General features: G+C 44.2%; 1 protein-coding gene across 1 annotated transcript; it reads left to right on the forward strand.

The window, feature by feature from the left end:
- Positions 1–2,089: 2,089 nt before the first annotated feature.
- On the forward strand, positions 2,090–11,195 carry grhl3 (grainyhead-like transcription factor 3). Its single transcript, XM_070979264.1, has 15 exons — positions 2,090–2,226; positions 3,701–3,875; positions 3,974–4,035; positions 4,809–5,076; positions 5,195–5,434; positions 6,111–6,222; positions 6,354–6,448; positions 6,988–7,146; positions 7,246–7,315; positions 7,432–7,556; positions 8,377–8,402; positions 8,516–8,601; positions 8,717–8,802; positions 8,965–9,029; positions 10,153–11,195. The coding sequence occupies exons 1-15, from the start codon at positions 2,210–2,212 to the stop codon at positions 10,268–10,270; spliced, it is 1,704 nt and encodes a 567-aa protein (XP_070835365.1). The 5' UTR covers positions 2,090–2,209; the 3' UTR covers positions 10,271–11,195.
- Positions 11,196–11,777: the final 582 nt, after the last annotated feature.

Genomic DNA, 11,777 nt, shown 5'->3' on the forward strand with positions numbered 1-11,777 from the left:
GTGATGAGGCTGCAAACAAATTTTTAATCAAGCACATTTGGAAGGTGTCGTAAACAAGGATGGAGCTTTAACTGGAATGACTTTAATTAATTTTGATTGTGTAGATGCTCTTCCAGGGCTTAGACTGTATAATGAAGGTGTGCCGTCCACAGAAAGTCTTCCTTCTTTCTCTTTCTTTTTTGACCCGATGCCAACTTGCCCTTGGGCCGCCGTCTCTATTTGTGTGTGTGTGTGTGTGTGTGTGTGTGTGTGTGTGTGTGTGTGTGTGTGTGTGTGTGTGTGTGAGAGTGTTTCTCTATGAGGGTGTGTGTGAGTGTGTGGGCAACAGCACGCACCCTTGTATGTTACCACGCCAGATTCCCTCAGGTGTCAGCCACCAGAGGTGCTCACACACACACACACACACACACAAAAATGAACAGATAAACAGCCTCATGCAATTATACGCACATATTACTGCGTGTGTGTTTGTGTAAGTGTGCGGCAGTGTGTGGGTGGAAGATGATATCCCTGAATGACACGAAGACCTTCCAAGCTTCACTGCATTTGGGTTTCTGGGAGCATGAGTTGTGAGCTTTGGCTTTGTTCGCAAGTGTGTGTGCGTGTGTGCGCTCTGCTTTACTGTAAAGTCAATGTGAAAGTGAACATTTCTTCTTGTATACATCAGTCTCTGATCATTTCCATGGTTTGTGTACTGTTTTAAATACTGCTTCCACATGCAGTCAAAAATGCATTAATTGGTCGCTGAATTAACTTGTTTATCAGACAAAATATGTGTTATTGGTTAAAATATCTTGGCAGAAAGAGTTACATTATTTTGCTGGTCATGGAAAGAGTCAATATCAGTTTCATTCTGATAATCGTGAATTTCAAATGTGGAGAATGATTAAATGCATTTGCTCAAGTACTGTACAGAGTAAAACCTTGAGGTACATGTAATTGACTTAAGTGCTTTCTACATTTCAGAGGGAAATATTGTGCTTGAAACAGTTTTTCTCAGAGCTGCTGTTACTTCACAGACACATTTATTTTTACACCAAACAAAATCAGATTTATTGTTACAGATCAAAATGCCCAACATTATATAAAGTAATTAAAATGTTCTCCAGTTGAACCAGTTGTAACATTAAATTGTTACTTACCGTACATATAATCACACCTATAACAGTAATGATCCAATGATATTGTGTATATGATATATAATGTTTAAATTGTGGTATTCTTTTACTTAAGGATTACTTGCAAATTTAACAGCAAGTTTGCAGTAAAAATGCAAGTTTAACTGGTTTTAATTTGACTGTAATTTAAAAAAAACTTTCTTTAAACTTGTATATATTCATTTAACAATTAATTTATTGTTTTTGCTCTGTTAAGAGTAAGAGAGAGTAATTCTGTGTGCATATCCTGCTGTGTAAATTCAAATGCATGGATTAAAAAATGATTAAAAAGCAAATCTTTACAAAACATTTAAAAAACTGGCATAAATAACCAAATGTGCTTTGTATTTTTTTTTATCCTAAATGTACGCATTTTAAAATCTTGTAACTTCTCCAATGTAATTTGGTTGAAATATATTCATTTTAAAATCCAAACCCACCTCCTCTCAGGAGTTTTGATCTAGGAGAGGCACCAAGAGTCTGGAAAGAGCCCCCCACAACACTAAAGGATCCATTTTTGCATCTTTGATCCTCAGAAAATAAAGAAACCAAAACTTGTGCATGACATGGAAATAAAGGGGGAGAGTGAAAAATGATACTGAAAATCTATTAACACATTAAAGCCGAGTTCCAGGTTATTACCAAACCTTTCACACCTCTGGGATCTCCAATCTCGCCCTTTTATCCAGCAACATAATGAGATTCAAAGCACTCCTGCCTTAGATTGTCTTGCAAAGTGTCCTCTTGCCTGCACACATGCAAACACATGCAAGCCAGTTTCTCTCCAGCCTGGGAAGAGTTAATGATCCTACACCTGTCCTATCAGACACCTGTTTCAGTCAACTCAGCCAATCAGAGAGGAGAGGGAACTCTTTGCTGGAATGAAATAAATCTGGGCCCCGTTCAGAGGGAATCACAACACTTGACTCATCTGTGTGTCACCGCTCTCCTCTGCTAGACTGATCACGCTCACTCACACGAAGGGAGAAGCACACACAAACCCAAGAAGTTGACATTAAAGGAACCTATTCCGGCTGACTTGGACTGGAGACATGACCAAAGAGACTGAGTAAGTTTGTGAGCATTTCTTTTCCTATTGTGGCTTAAAATGTGTGGATTTCTTTCCCCCTCAAAATGTGCTTTTGTCCACATTACAATACTTTCTGATTTAGCCATTGTGTAACGCAGTAAATAGTTCATGTTAGACTCTAATGTGGGGGTCAGAAACCGCTCTTTTTCCTATTTGCAATGAGACCCCCATGTGAAAGATCCCTGTTTTAAGGGTTGGTTTGCAGGAGAAATTGATATGGATACTTTTAACACACACACAAACACACACACACACAGCTGGGTCTGTGGTTGTAGCGGGTCTGTTTCGGCTTGTGTTGTCCCTAACCTGGGGGGCCACAGAGCACAAAAGGACACCAGGAAATAAGAATCTCCTCTTGAGGTGTTAGACAGAGACAGAGGGCAATGACAGCATGTAATGCATTGAATTACATAATGGAGAAACCCTAGACACAAGCCCCCCACCCCCAAAAAACATCTGCATTCGGCTGGTTTTAGTGGGAACTGGAGAGCAGCTAATGGGTGGTGTTTAGTGCTGCGTATGAGAGGGAGAGACAGGTGCATCTTAGAGCAGGTGTATGAGTTTTGTTTGGGTATTTTTGATGTAGCTGAAATATCAAGCAAACAGACATAAAGTGAGGCTGTAATCTAGCATCAAAACACGAGTTAGAAAGTACAGTTTTCCATGCTCGAACACAGTGTTTGTAGTTTTCCAGGTGTGGTGTCGGAATCCAGTTAATCCCCGTGAGAAATCGCTGGATTTCTCCTTAAGCTCCAGTTCTGTTGTGGTCGTGAACACATGTGGCCTTTCTCCTCCCGTCAGCACATTTAATTAGCTGTTTATCCAGAGTAAACTGCAGCTATTTGTTCATTAGCTACTTCAGGCCAACTCCAGAGCGAGCTTATCCTGGTAGGCGGGATATTTACAATCCAATGTCACTGCGAGTCTGTCCAAACAAATCCAATCCTCAGAATCCCAGGCTTCATTTCTTTTTTTGACAAGTGATATGGAAAGCCAGAGCTCACCTCCGTGACAGTTGTAGGTTTCTGTTTATTTTGTAAGAAAATCTTGTCATCTCTTTTGAGATCTATGCAAATGAGAGAGTTTATACTGGATGTGTGTGCATGTTGGGGGGATGTTGTGTGTGTGTGTGGGGGGGGGGGGGGGGGGGGGGGTGTTAGTGGGTGGCCCTTGGCTTTTTAAACCTTTTTGACACCACTGCTTCTGAGGGGTATTAGTCAACTCTGTGGTTTTGCAATCGAAACCCTTTATGCTCAGGGGCAAGTATGTGCGGTGCCACGAGGCTCAGGTCCTGCTGTTAAACTCTCACTCTGTGTGAAATAATTAAAATGCTTCAGTACATTTATTTTTCTTGTGGACCGCTAGATCAGTCCAGACTTGGACCTTTTATTCTGTGTTTATTTTGATTTGTCGGTCTAACCTGTCACTCTCAACTCCTTCCTCCTCTCTGTAGGACTCTGGGACTGGTCTTTCAGAGCGAGAACTTCAACTATAACCGTTACACTAACCACATTATGGACTCCTGGTCCTACCTGGATAGCCCCGTCCCCGAGCCGACCCACTCCAAACCCAGACTCCACCCAGGAGACGACCTGGCAGCCATAACCATGCTTTATGAACAGTGCAAGGTAGATACAGTGGAATCAGTGGCAATGAGAAACAGAGTCCAAGATTAATTCAGAATTTCTCACACTGACCGCCTTTTTTGTTTTGTTTATTTTTCCAGAACCAGAAAGAGCAGAAGCTTTCTGCCTGCAACCGCTCTGGCAACATCTGTAAACCAGAGAGGTAAGACTGATCATCCAGATGTTCATCAAACAGTTTACAGCTGCTCTAAGATTATTCCTATGTTTTCCCTGTGAATCGGGCTGGATTCAAAATCATCATAAAAATAGCAAAAATATTCATCATGTCTAGGAGAAGCTGCATGATTCAGAAATTAAATATTTTATTTCCATCACTGCTGCTGTGTGACAGAATAAAATGCGCTACTGAGAGTTACCACAGAAAGAGAAAGGCAGGGCTTTAGGAGGTCATAAACAGGTGAGCGGGTAATCCTCAAATCAAACACAGTCAGAGGGATTATTGTTTACCTCCCCAGACCCTCCATCCATCCACCCTCTCTCCATCATCTCTGCCTTCATTGCTACTTCTTGTTAGGTGGGTGAGAAATGGCCATTGTTGGGGCACAGTGTTGTCCCTTCAAACATCTTAAACAGAGAAACTCAAACAGAGAGAAGAAAAAAAGGTGGATTAACAGACAAAGATCAGCCACCCTGACTCAAACTGTCTTTCTGAGAGTTCACCTTGCAGTAGCTGCATGTGCTGAGGGAGCTTAGACACTCTTGCTGACTTTTATTTACACAGGTAGTCTGCAGGCTTCTGTAGTGTTTAAGACACACTACAGTTAGTCACTTTAAGGTTGTTTGTTTCCTTGATCTCTTTGTACCCGCATGGGCGGGGTGTTACCGAGTCATGCTGACCTCAGAAAAGTTGCTTTCCTCCTGTAATTAATCAGCCATCTACTTCCTCTATTTTCCCTTTTCTCTCCACCCCACCAGGACCAACACGAATGACTACACTTCACTGGAGGCGTCTGCCAACGTCATGAAGATCCTCTCTGACAACATTCCCTTAAGCCATCAAGAGGTTTTGGGATCCAAGCAGAACACCTCCCTGCCCATCTCTGTTCCCACCACCTCAGACACCTACGCCACCCTGACCAGCGTTGTAGCAGACACGTACGACAAGCAGGAGCTCAACATCATCTTTGACTCCCTGCTGCAGAAGTGGCCAGAGCCCGGCGCTTTCCCCGACGCCAACACTGAGGTATGTTTACCGATTGAAAGCTGAGCCCTGCTTCCTGTCCAGCTAGTCTTCAGCTTGGCATTTCCGTATATAGGCCTTTCCCTCTTTTTATTAACAAATGCCCTTTTTGGGATTTCAGACTCTTCCCTACAGTGATCCCTTCCCCGAAGACCAGTCCAGCCCGGTCTACTCTGGCTCCTACACCGGCTCCCCGCCAGAGAGATTCAGGAGTGATTTCCAGTTTTCCCTCGGAGCTCCCCTGGCTTCCCCTTACAAGTCCAATGAGCTGCCCATGGTCTACCTGAATAAAGGCCAGTTCTACCCCATCACTCTCCATGGAATGGACAGCAGCGCCTGCCTCAGCACCACCAAAGTCAAGGTGAGTCACGCCAGACATCATCAGGAAAGCAAGGAAATGTCGGAAATCATTTGGATGATGTTGACAATGGTTCTTGTTTTGATTTTTGTGCTTGGTGGTTATATATAAAAAAAATATCCATCCTTCCCTTCAGGCTTTTTAAATGGGCTCATGAATACATAAATTCTTTGCGTGCCATCAAGCCAACCCTTCCCAAATATCTGTCCCTCCCTTGGAGCCAGCTCAGAAAGGACTGACTAATTCCCTGCTGACACTCGGCACACTGGGCTGTTACCATTTAAGTGACAGCGACCTGCCCTGTATAATTTATTCCTACAGTAGTGTAATGAGGGCAGAGTGCAGCGAGGCTATGCTCACCACCGTTTGTCAGATCTGACACAAGTGGAAAAAAAAGAGAGTAGTGAATAAGGAGGGGGAGGCGTAGTGTGGCTTTAAAACATAAGTGACAACCCTTTCCTTTGTCAAGCAAATCGGAGGATAAGAATATACACAAACACACACCCGCTCACTGCAAATAAGTGATGACAATGTGAGGAGAAAGGGGGGATTTGGAGTGACAAATGAAATGCTTTTAAAGGAGAGTTCTTGGAAATGGAGGCTGGTGAAAGAATCGCACTGGGCCTCACAAATGTACCTAATTCTCTGCTTTTCTGTCACCTTTCTTTCTCCACTTCAGACTGTAGTGATGGCTGTGTTTGAGAATGACAAGAGCCCAGAAATGCAGCTCCGCTTTTGGAATCACTGGCATGCGCGTCAGCCAACCGCCAAGCAGAGGGTCATTGACATCGGTATGCTCTTCACACTCAAACAAACACATGCACAGCCGCCGTGCACCTGTGCACAGGCAGGTGCACCAAGGCCATGAAGGTGGAAGAATTTCATCAAGAAAAAAGATTAAAAATGAATTTTTCTTTTATAGCTGACTACAAAGAAGTATTCAGTGGCATTAGCGACATAGAGGAGGTGGCCTTCAACGCCCTCTCCTTCATCTGGAACCCCAATGAAGAGGCCAAGGTAAAAACATATGAAACAAAACTGTGTTGATATTTTTATGTAACGTGGCTCTGTGAGGCTGGAAGGCAGAGCAGGTGGAAGGTTTATAAGAAAGGAGAGGAAAGGTAGAAAAGGGAGGTGGAGAGAGAAGGAGTGGCTGAGGAGGGAGGGGAGGAATCCCAGAAATGTGTTTGGCCCCGAGGCTCCTGTCACCACAGCGGGCGAGAGCCGCGACGGCTCATTCGATGTGCTCTGTGGCCCAAAGGCGTTGAGGTGGGGCCACCAAACCTGCTGCAGGTGGAGAGAAGCAGGAAGGAGGGAGGTTATCAGCAGAAAGTGTGAGGATAGAGAGGCCTGAGATGCATGCAGAGGGAGCAGCAGGTGTTAAAACAACAAGATATCATTATCCACTTTTGGAACAAATCGCTCTGAAACATGCAAACATGTTGTGAACGGCCCCAGCTTCTTCCTGTGTTTTTACTGTCATCATGTCTACTTGAATTCACCTGTGCAAACACATGATGCCGGCACTTAAAATCCCCGCTCCTGTTCCTCCACAGGTGTACATTGGCATCAACTCCCTGAGCACAGACTTCTCCTCTCAGAAGGGGGTGAAAGGCCTGCCTCTGAACATCCAGATCGACACTTACGACTTCAGCTCAGGAGCCAACCAGCTCATACACAGAGCTGCGTGCCAGGTCAAGATTTTCTGTGATAAGGTAAATCACTTGTGTCCCCTTCATTTTCTTTCACACACGCACACAAAAATAGCGTTTGTGGAGTCAGAGTCATTAATGTAGCTGTGTGATTGTCCTCAGGGTGCAGAGAGGAAGATGCGCGATGAGGAGAGGAAGAGAAGCAAAAGGAGGGGAAAGAACGATGCTAACAGTGAGTGCTGCAAACACACAGCTAACTTTAAAGATTCATCCTCTGTTATGCATTGCAGCAAGCAGCCCTTGGGGAGTGTATTATAACATTGTGGACCTTCCTGCTTTTGTCTCCAGCCAACAAGTCTTTAGTGAGCAGCTCCATGGCCAGTGACTGCACCATCTTCCAAACCCTGGATGACCACGTCACCCAGCCAGTTCTCTTCATTCCAGAAACGCACATCTCTTCCTTACAGCGCATGGTAGGCCCCCCCTCCTTTAATTATATTATTATTCCTGTTGAGTCTCCTCGCCTCCTGTGTTGAGTGAGTCACGTTCCCGACCCCTCAATCCCTGCAGGCGTGAGAGAGGCAGGAAAAAAAAACTGTGGGAAAGTATGTAGTGGGAAAAGTGGGCTGGGAAGGGGAGGATATAGTGTCAGCCAGAGTGAGGCGAAACATCAGATGAGCTAATTGGAGTCGAAACCAGGCACATGTACAAGCCGCTACAGCTACTGACACTGAGATTAAGCTATGGGGGCTCACGCGTAAACACACACACCTGCTGCAACAGCACACAGACACCTGACATACTGTATTTCACCACCCTCATGCTCTCTTTTACTCTCACACACACACAAAAACAGTGAGGTGAGAGTGCTGTTCAGACAGGCCAGTTTTCCCACACCGTGCAGACTTAGTACAATATGAGAGTGTGTGTGTGTGTGTGTGTTTGGGGGGGGGGGGGGGATTTACAGTGAGGTCAAGCCGAAGGGGAAAAAAATCTAAACACTTCTAAAATGGCTTAATAATGCAGTGTCACGCAGTCTGTTGTGACTGGCTAAGGCAGAAAACGTCTGCGATAGGCCAGTATGATAAAGCGTGGGATGGCTCTATCGCTGTCTCTCCATCAGTGTCCATGCTTACGTGGTTCTGTTAAAGGTTATGGGAAATGCAGTCTCAAAGTAATGATAACATTCCTTTTTGAAGGCATTGCGCAGACAGACAATGGTGGGAAGGGGGACATTAAGCAATGCTTTTTATCAGTTGAGTGGTGTCTAATCAGATCTCTCTCTTTCTCCAGGCCCCTCCCATGGACGAGATCGACAGGTAAGCACAGATAATGAACACATTAACAGCCGTCGCTGCTGCTTGTTTCCCCAATTGAGGAAACACAAAGTGGCTGTATTAGTCTAATGTGAGTGTCTGCTCTGTTTGCCCAGGAGTTCTCTGAAGAGGCTTTATCAGGAGCGAGAGCAGAGCAGCTCTCCACCCAGCAAGCAAGCCCGCAGAGAGGACCCACAGAGAGGTACACAGGAAAATCTAGGATTAAAAAAAAAAACACGCAAAGATCAACAATGAGTCAATCAGCCTTTCTCGTCATTAACACTAAATGTTTTGCTTCTTCTCTCGCCTCCCGATAGTTCTGCTGTATGTGAGGACAGGCGCTGAGGAGGTGTTTGATGCGCTCATGCTCAACACGCCAACGCTGTCAGGCCTACGAGAAGCTGTAAGTTACACACTCGTAAACACTCTGTTGTCGCCCTCCGACAAACACGTATACTCACACATCCACGCTCGCATGGCATTGACTTTAGTGTATCTCTCAAGCGTATCGTCTTTCTTTCAGCTGGAGCTCATGCTAACTGTCACCTCATATTCTTTTCCTCAGGTTTCAGAAAAGTATGGTATGCAAAAAGACACCATTGGGAAAATCTACAAAAAATGCAAGAGAGGGTGAGTGTCTCATTGTTTCTTCTGTGTGCCTAATGCTTTGCCATTATACAACCAGCTTAACACACACGTTGGATTGAAGGAGTTCCTCTGACACAGAAGATGTGCATAAACTCAGGGCTTAGTTTGTGGTTTTAATCTCATCCTCGTTTTAAAGAAGCTCATGTTGACAGACTGGGTAGGTAGGTTTTTTTGGCTTGGCCTGCTGGAATGTGTTAATAGGCAGCTCCTTCAAAAGAAAGACAGGTGACTGAGGGAGGATGAAAAGATTTCAAAAGTCCTGCAGATGCGTCATGTTTTCATAACCTCGTCGGAACATCAGGAAGTTTTTTACGGTGGTGGAAAAAGTTGGTTCGATAACGTGGAAGGAGTCGTCGAGTTAGGGATCGTTTGTCACATGTCACAAAGCTCCAGCGCGCAGAGTTCCTTCTGTGAATATTAATGGGGGAAAAGGTGGTAATGAAAAGTTCACCTCCTCTCTTGATGACTCACGAAGATCTACTTGTAAAGAAGTTATCATCACAGCTACACGCTCACACAGTCATTATCTAAATTTGAGTCACCTCCTGTAAAATAACAGAGATCAGAGGGCAGATGTTATTCAGGCCTCCGGACAGAGACTGAAACACCTTTTAGGTGATTTTCCTGCTGCTTGCTGGCAGCCGTCACTTCAGGGGGAGCAGCTAAGCTAACAGGTTGGGTTACATTCTCCCCGCAGTTCCCTCCCTCCTCTTTAGCTCTTGTCTTCAATCAGCCCTGTCCCTGCAGGCAGAATGCCTGAGCGTGGTGGTTAGTTTAGTCATTAAAGACTTAAAGGTTAGTGTTAGTGTCGGGGAGGAGGAGGTCAGTGACCTGATTCACTACCCCTACTGATGCAAGAGATTTACTGCCACTGTTTTTCTGCCGAGAAGCTTCCGCCAAACAAATGGCATTTTGTATCTTAATCCAAACGGGAGCCCGGTGACCCGACCTGTTCCTTATGGCACACTTGATTTATAAGAAGACACATTTTAGAGCCAATTTTCCTGTCCTAGTTTTGAAGATTTTTTTCAATTAAAAATAAACTTTGCTTAACCCACTTTTCATGCACCTCTGATAGATTCATTTTTACTTGTGTCTTCTTCAGGATTTTCGTCAACATGGACGACAACATCATTGAACACTACACCAACCAGTCGGCCTTCCTCATTGAGATGTCAGAGGTCGCCGCCGGTCAGTTCCAGGTCACTCTTATTGAAGTATGAGAACCATCCAAACAGCCACCTGCTCCATTGAAGGATGTAACACATTACAGCTGCCATTTTGAACCATCTCGAAAAGCACTGCCCAAACACTGACGATATAAGCTGTGGACTGCCAAAACCAGTAAGAGAACCGGGCTAAAGAGACATCTCCAGTTTTTCCAACCTCAGTTGAAAAGTCAAACCGTTTCTCATGTTTTGTAAATACCACTCGCCCCTGTTCTTATGATTTTGTTATTTGAATTTAATATTGTAACGTAAGAGCAATTATAATGAACAGCCTGTACATACTGTAAATAGATTTTAATATGACAGTGTTTTATGAACTCGCCATGTGGATGTCGTGACCCGTTTTCCACGAAATTGCTGTGTATTTCAATATTTCCTCTTTTTTTTACAGAGCTATGTGTATGATGAGTGTACAGTTTATTTTCAGCATTTTCAGAGGTTGCAATTCTTGCTGCTTTCAAAGTACTCGTCATTTCTTCTACAAGACCTAATGGTGCGTTTACACACCCACAGCCTGCTCATATTGTTTTTCACCGCCATAAGTATCTTGCTGTAGGTCCCTGTTAGTTTCACGACTAAAAAGGCCCACCGCTTGGTTAGATTCATAGCTAAAAAGTCAGACATTTCCACCCATAAAACCACACAAGAGTTAGTATTGGCTGTCATTTAGCCTAAAGCTGTGGACATTTCCTGACTGTATGGTGTAACCACAGAGTTTTCCTGGAAACCCTGAGGCCTGCCAGAGGACTTTCATAGTATATGTGTGTACGAGTGTGTGCAAAAAGTTGGACGACTCTTTTCCCTTTATATAAGTTACGCATCATTTCAAAACAAACGTATCCCTGTAATATTTCATGATATTACCATGGCAATTCTGGTTGTATTAGCATATCTTGCCTCTTTTGTAAGAAAATAAAGAAAACGCATAATAGGTTTTGTCTCTATTTGTTGTTATTACGCACACAGACGGAAAGGTGAGCCATTCACAGCTCTGCCAGGATCAATTATCGCCGGCACAAACAAAAGACAGGGATGAGAGATGCTTCCCGTGTGTGCGTCTGCGTGTGTGTGTGTGTGTGTGAAGTGCATGTTTGAAATGTGTGGCAAACAATCAGCTCTCTCTTCAGATCAAAGAAAAGCGTGAAAGCCATCTGCATGAGAGAGGCTGGTCTTATTTTCTCCATTTTTTTTTGTATGTTTGCCTTGTGTGTTTTAGGAGGAAGGAGGGGGGTTATATGCAGATGACACACAAACAGCAACAAACCACACTTTGGTTTCCTCGCAGCTCCTTGCCCTCCAAAATAGGGAGCACACACATCTTGGCATATAGAAAGGCTTGCTGCTTTTCCCTATTTGGTGACAGAGAAAATCAGGGAGGCACTCAGTGTAAGATATAACACAGATCTGCTTCAGTCAAAGAGAGAGGCACGCACACACACACACACACACATACATACACACACACACACACATAGAGGAGGCAGCAAGGGAAGGCAAGCAG

Source organism: Chaetodon trifascialis, chromosome 14 (assembly GCF_039877785.1).
Source record: "Chaetodon trifascialis isolate fChaTrf1 chromosome 14, fChaTrf1.hap1, whole genome shotgun sequence".
NCBI classification, from domain to species: domain Eukaryota; kingdom Metazoa; phylum Chordata; class Actinopteri; order Chaetodontiformes; family Chaetodontidae; genus Chaetodon; species Chaetodon trifascialis.

Bases quoted from the DNA above. Each gene is read 5' to 3' on its own strand.
- grhl3 (XM_070979264.1), top strand. The intron at 6,223-6,353 runs GTATGCTCTTCA...TTTCTTTTATAG, and splicing joins GCAGAGGGTCATTGACATCG to CTGACTACAAAGAAGTATTC. The intron at 7,147-7,245 runs GTAAATCACTTG...GATTGTCCTCAG, and splicing joins TCAAGATTTTCTGTGATAAG to GGTGCAGAGAGGAAGATGCG.